The 7,364-nt window shown below is 32.7% G+C and overlaps 1 protein-coding gene across 1 annotated transcript; it reads left to right on the forward strand.

The window, feature by feature from the left end:
* Positions 1-635: 635 nt before the first annotated feature.
* LOC110029221 (calcium-binding protein KIC-like) lies at positions 636-1,445 on the forward strand. Its single transcript, XM_020731403.1, has one exon. It carries the CDS (start codon positions 898-900, stop codon positions 1,255-1,257), a length of 360 nt encoding a protein of 119 aa, XP_020587062.1. The 5' UTR covers positions 636-897; the 3' UTR covers positions 1,258-1,445.
* Positions 1,446-7,364: the final 5,919 nt, after the last annotated feature.

Below are 7,364 nucleotides of genomic sequence, written 5' to 3' on the forward strand. Positions count from 1 at the left end.
TCAATGCAATGTTTCTTAAGACTCGATCAAATGAACTTGCATACTCATTGCAGTACTGATTGGGCTGAGATAAGTATTATCAAGGACAATCTGTCATAAGCATTATTTAAATATAATTTTTAAGAATTGATAATTATTATAAGCATTACCAATTGAATATTTTAATGAATAATGCTCATGATAAAAGAAAATTATAAGAGATAGGGAGTGTATCCCTTGAGATCTATGAGTAATAATGATGTTTCTAATATATAAATCAACTCACTTATAAATAAGTGTGATCATAAGAAAATCTAATTAAAAATTATCCACAAGCAAATTGAAATTGACAATGACTGTATTTTATAATTTAAATAAAAAATAAAAAGAATCTACTAATTCTAATTAAAATTAAATGTGAATATTCATTTAAAAACATTATCCCTTAAAAGTTGCCAAATGCCTGACTTTAATTGAAGGAAACCAGCAGAATCCTGCTGGCAAAGGTTCTGCTGGCAAAGGTTCAACCTTTGCCGGCCCGAGCCGTTTCCAGCTGGAACCTGAGTCCACTTCTTCCTCGAAGTTATACTCTGAGTTAAAGCCCGCGTCTAAGCCACGCCAAGCAACAATTTTTAGGTGATTAATGGAAGAAACGCGGGGAGAATACAATGCAAATAGGATCCGACCCGGTCTTCCCGAAAATATCTCCCTCCCCTGCAGCTTCATAGAAAGTCGCCTCCTTTTTCCCTATCCAACTTCTCGTTCCTTCCTTTGGCAGAATCCTAGAACTTCTCACTTGGCACCGATGGCCACTCCTTCCTCGAATTCCCTGCCTGTCCTCTATATAACCAACCATCTCACCCCCGCTCCGCTTGTCGATTCAATCTTCGAAAGTCTTAACCTTTTTTGTCCACTCAAATGGCTGGAAGTGCTATCGAGTTCGAGGATTTCCTTCCCATCATCGCGGAGAAGCTAGGGGAGGAGGGTCTGATTGCGGAGCTTTGCAACGGTTTTCGTCTTCTGATGGATCCGGCGAGGGGGCTTATCACCTTCGACAGTCTTAAGAGGAACGCGGCTTTGCTAGGGCTTGATGGGATGCGGGATGATGAGCTTTGGGGGATGCTGAGGGAAGGGGACCTTGATGGCGACGGCTCGCTTAGCGAGATGGAGTTTTGTGCGCTTATGGTGCGGCTTAGCCCGGAGCTTATGGAGGAGTCGTGGCGATTGGTGGATGAGGCGTTTCAGCAAACAGTTAAATCTCCTTCAGATTTTTTTTAGTCTGTAGCTTTCTTTTAAATCTAACAGGTTTAGATTGGATTGGATTGGATGGTTGTTCTTTTTTTTCTGATTGTGAGCGATTGGTGGTGTTTTTATGACCATTTTTAGCTGATGGCCTTTTAGTTTTGATGTTATACTTAACATTCCTTTTGGAAATTGTATGGAACCTCTGTGAAACAGAATAATTATGAATATAATGTTTTCTCTTGCTTTTACACTTCTTCATGTTCTAGTTATTTGGAATCAATCTTTTTCTCTTGAGGAAGATCAACTTTATTTTTTATTTTGATGAAATTTATTTTGTAAACCAATGACATTAACCCTTTTCTTTATAAACTTTCATCTTAATAGTGTGTGTGGGTGGACTCAAGTTGTAGATGGCTCAACTTGATCAAGCAGCAAATGACTTGGAAATTTTGTTTTAGAAACACCATAGTTTGGGCTATTCAATTTCTTTTTCATGTTTTTAAAAAAGCCTTACAATTGGGTGACAAGGGTATCTTCATGTTTATGGTGTTAGATAGAACACATGTTGCCAAACTTGTAATTTCCGTCAACAACTCTAATCCTAGTTAGGAATAGAATGCCAACTAGTGGTTAAAATAGATTGAGGATTCAATATTGGTTTCTGCAAACGGCTTTTGAGGAGATCGTAATTGAGAGGAGCTTACTTAGTTGCTTCATGGGTTTTGTGTTGCAAATTCTGAAGGAAGATGATAAATTTATTTTAGATTTTGGACATTTCATTGTGATTTAGGTCAAAATATATGATGGAGTTGTGATGACTTTAGGAGGGGTTTTACATGTTTCCAGGGGCTTTATTTTTCTTATAAGGTCAAAAAATTGGAAACATTTAAATTATTCAGGGTAGCAAAATAGTTGCTGATACATCAATTTCTATCTCAGATGATTCAACTAGATTATTTCATATAATGCTTTGGCTAATGTCTGAGTAGGGCTTATTAGGGTTGAGTACAAAGGGTTTGTTTTGTGGTTAGAGGATTGGAGCTTTAGAGTTTTGTGAGCATTGTAGTCCGGTGAGCATTATAAATTGAGGTCTCCTATTTAGTTCATAGGCGTATGTGCACTTTGGATAATATTTATTATGACTTATAGGATACTTCTAGTGTTAGATCCAAATGTGGTTTTAGATTCACGCTTTCATTCACAGATGATTCTTTACATTAGTCATATTTTTTATGCATGAGCAAAAGAGGGATGGATTATTTTTACCTAGTTTCAAACTTATAACGCCCCTCATGATCGTTGATTCTATTAGAATAAAAATGTAAACTTGACGTTAAAAAAAACATGAGGATCAAATATCAGTAAAAGCGGCTAGTTGACGATCAAAATTGAGCAGAGTTGTTTGCCAGCTTCTCGATGGTTTCTATGCTTGAAGATTTTGAAGGAAGAAATTCAACTTGTTTTTTTAACATTAGGTGGTAAAAAGTTTTCTACTTTTACTTTTTTGGCTTTCCTTCCAAAAATTTACTCCAATTTAGTGAGATCTTCTCCACATTTTCTCATTTAGTTTGTGAGCATGAAGTTTGATTAATGTCGTATTTCTTCTCAAATTATCATAAATATTTTGATAATATAATTATCTTTGCCTTATCGCTTTGTGTATGTTGGTTAACTTTTATTGAACCACTTAAACGTTTTTGTTCCTGTTCTTGTGCTTACTTTTATTGTTTCATAACAAATTTTTATATGTGATGTTAATTTTCTTTTTTCGAAGTCAAATTTATTTGCTCTTTTTGGCGCTTTCAAATGAAATTTTTTTGGCACTTCTCATTTCTGATCCAATAAATTGGTATCTGAGCAACTTTGTCTGGTTAAACCTAGGAAATGTTTACTTTTGCTGTTTTCATAACAAATTTGTATATGCAATGTGTGTTGGTGGACTCAAATTATAGATGGCTCAACTTAATTAGGCAGTAAATGACTTGAAAAAATTGTTTTTCATGTTCTTAAAACACTATAGTTGGGGCTATTCAATTTTTTTCATGTTTTAAAAGCACTATAATTGGGTGACAAGGGTAGTTTCCTGTTTATGCTTTTAGATAGAACACATGATACCAAACTTGTAATTTACCCCAACAACACAAATCCTGCCAGGAAGAAATTGCCAACTTCTGGTTAAAATAAATTGAGGATCAAATATTGGCTTCTGCAAAAGGCTTTTGTAGGAGATGATAACTGCGAAGACTTTGCTTGGCAGTTTCTTCATGTTTTTGTGTTTCAAAATTTTGAAGGAAGAAGATAAATTTAATTTCCATTTTGGAGATTTGGTCATAATTCAGATCAAGATAAGATGGAGTTTTGATGACTTTAGGAAAGGTTAGAAATGTGTGAATTTTGAAGATGAATCTCATGTATTTTTATTTTTTAAGCTTCAATGCTGATTGTGGGGTTTTACTTGTTTGAAGGGGCATTAATTTTTTGATAACGGCAAAAGATTGGAAATCCATAAATTATTCAGTGTAGCAAAACTATTGATGATACATGAATTTCTTCCTCAGATGATTCAACTAGATTATTTCATGTAATGCTTTGGCTCATGTCAGAGTGGGTCTTATTAGAGTCGAGTAAAAGGGATTTGTTTTGTGGCTAGAGGATTGGAGCTTTAGACTTTTGTGAGCATTGTATTCCGGGCGAGCGTTATAAGTTGAGGTCCCCTACTAAGTTCATAGGAATAGGGGCACTTTGGATAATATTCAGTATGACTTATTAGGGTACTTCTATTGTTAGATCCAAATGTGGTTTTAGATGCATTTTTTCATTCATAGATGTTTCTTTACATTAGGCATGGTTTTCATACATAAGCAAAAGAGTAATGTATTATTTATAAATAATGTCAAACTTGTAACATCCATCATGATTGTTGATACTGCTAGAAAAAATGAGAACTTGAGGTTAAAAAAAAAGAGGACCAAATATCAGCTAGAAGCGGCTTTTGTAGAAAATCAAAATTGAGCGGAGTTATTTGCCAACTTCTTCATGGTTTGTAAGTTTGAAGGTTTTGAAGGAAGAAGACAATTTGCTTTTTTCTCTTGGATATTAGGTGGGAAGTTGGTGGGAAAAATTATCTTCTTCTTTTTCGTCTTTCTTTATATAAAGTTGTTCCAATTTATTAAGATCTTTTCCACACTTTTTCATTTACTTTGTGAGTAGGAAGTTTTATTAATATTGTTTCTCTTCTCGAATTGTTATCAATATTTTGATAATAGAACTGTCTTTGCCTTATCGCTTTGTGTATGTTGGTCAATTTGGATTGAACCAAATAAAACTTGTTGTTCTTGTTCTTGTGTTTACTTTGTGCATGCAATGTTAGTTTTCTTTCTTTTAAGTTAAATTTATTTGCTCTTTTTGGTGCTTTCAAATGAAATTCTTTGGGTACTTCTGATCCAATAAATGGTATCAGACCAACATTGTCAATTTAAAACTAGGAGATGGGATCATCAGAGCCTTCTGCCGACAATACTAAATATAAGTTCTGAATATTCAATTGGAATAATTATTTTAACATTTGGTAAATGAAAATGAGAGCATCTTTGTCCGAATAGGGCTTTCTTAAAGTTTTGAAGGTTTAGATTCCCTAATTGACGTGGATGAGGGATCATAGATGAATCCGAGAGCTCCTGGTTCAATTATCCTAAGTTTGGGGGACAATTCTTCGAAGGGTAGCAATTAAGAGCACATTGTACATTTGTTTTCATAAAAGTTGGAATCTTTATGCATTACTAAGTTTTTTACAAATCGCTTCCATTTAAAGCAACAATTGTTTGCATTCCACACCAAAGATGGTATTTCACTTTTAGCAACATTATTTTGTTTCTTCAACTAAAGATTGAATCCTTGATTATATATGTTTATATCACTTGACCCGTTCATAGAGATTGGTTAATCTCATATAGATCTGTCAATGGTGAACATGTTTTCATGAGTAATGATATTTACTATAAGATAATTGGGATATAAATGATTCAGATCAAAATATATTAAGTACTTGAGAGGTTGGATATGTGCAAATTTTGAAGAAGAATATTATGTATTTTTGTTGTTTAGATACTAATAGGTGTATATTCAATGCTAACGGCAGAGTTTTACATGTTTTTAAGGGGCGTAATAATTTTGATGAGGGAAAAGAAGATTGACAATCTTTACTTCCTTCATCGTAGCAAATCACAGGCGATACATCATTTTCTTTTTAGATGATTTATACATCTGAGTAGAGCTTATTAAAGTTTAACAAAGGAAAAAAAGTGAAAATAGTCTACTGACTTTTGTGGGGGTCTCTTTTAGTCCCAAAATCTACAAAAGTGTCAGTTTAGTTCTTAGATTCTTTTGATATGGATTAAAATAGTTCTACCTATGGACTCGTTCCACCCATATTAAAAGAAACTTAAGGACTAATGCGACACTTTGATAGACTCGGGGACTAAGATGATCCCATGTAAATAATCGGTAGACTATTTTGACATTATACTCGCTAAGCAAAAGAGGTTTTTTTTGTGGTTAGAAAATTAGAGTTTAGTGTTATTTTGAGGTTTCCTACTAGACTTATAGGACCAAGGACACTTTGGATTCATGACTTATACGGCCCTGCAATTGTGGTAGTTCTAAATGCATGTTTTTCTTCATAAAATTTTCCTTACAAGTGGCATGCATTTTCATCCTTGAAGGATTGATGCATTATTTATGTTATTTTTAATAGTAATTTTCTTCTTCTATTTAGAAAAACAATGTACATCATATCACAAGTCATCATCAACTAATTAGATTTATTTATTTTTATATTTTTATTTGTTTTATTGGATACATGTAATGTTCTTCTTCTATTAATGCTGTTATTTCTCTTTGTTGATGCCATTTGGGTTCATTTGAAGATGTCTTGCTCAATATTCTATGGTTTTGTTTGACCATTCCATTGATTTCCTTGTCCTTAGAATCAATTTTTTCTTGATTGTTTGGAAGTTTTCTCTACTGCTTGTGACAAAAATTGCAGCCAAAGTTATTTATTTATTAGGAAATTTACATACATTGCACTCAATTCTTATGCATTTATATAGCAGACACCTAAACCTTAAGGGGCATTTGCATATATTGCACACAATTTTTATATATTTACATCTCACACCTAAACTTTCATATTTACACATATAGCACTCAAGTTTGTAATATCACATAAAAATATAAATACACATTTTCCTGCATAATTTTAAAGCAACATAGTGCTATATACCTAAACATGAAAGTTTAGGTGTGAGACATGTAAATACATAATAATTTTGTGATTTGTATGCACATTTTCCAAACTTTAATTGTGTACTTTGTCATCTTATTTTTATATATGAAAAGATGTATTTCACTTTTTAAAAATTAAAACAGTATCACTTTTAATGTGATATGAAACTTTCAGTGTTATAATTGTAAACAAGCAAAGTTTGAGTACTGTTAGATATGCAGATGTATAAAAATTTCTTGGTGTGTTTGTAAATGCCCCTTATTATTTTTTTTTTCTTGTATGAAATGACAATTATAATTGTTGACAAATAGGGGTGCAAACAAGGCAAACGCGTGTTCGCCTCGTTTATATTTCGAGCTCAAAAAGTGTGTTCGTATTCGGCTCGTTTGCTTAACGAGCCGAACACGAGCCATTCACGGACAAAGAGTTGTTTTGACAACCCTAATCACGTAGTGATATGATGTTAAAAATTGGGATAAGATTTAAAACATTATTTGAATCTGATTTAATAATTTATTACTTTTAATTGATTATAAATCTTTATAGTCTTGTAGTCAATTAAATTTTTTAAAAATTTTACTCATCAAAGATCAATATATATGTATGTATATATAAAATTGATTAGTAGTATTTCGAGTCAAATGCTTCAATCAGGATATGTTAAATCATATATATTTAACAGCCTCTCAATCAGATATATTAAATCAGCATTACAATTTCAGTAGTTTTAATGGTTGATCCTAATTAAATGATGATGATTTCATTTTATTATTTAATAAAGTACCCAACCCACTTCTCTACGACCATAACCAAGTGACAAAATTAAATTATACTGAACATTTCTATATGAATCGAG

This window comes from Phalaenopsis equestris, unplaced genomic scaffold, assembly GCF_001263595.1.
Source record: "Phalaenopsis equestris unplaced genomic scaffold, ASM126359v1 Scaffold000552, whole genome shotgun sequence".
Taxonomy (NCBI): domain Eukaryota; kingdom Viridiplantae; phylum Streptophyta; class Magnoliopsida; order Asparagales; family Orchidaceae; genus Phalaenopsis; species Phalaenopsis equestris.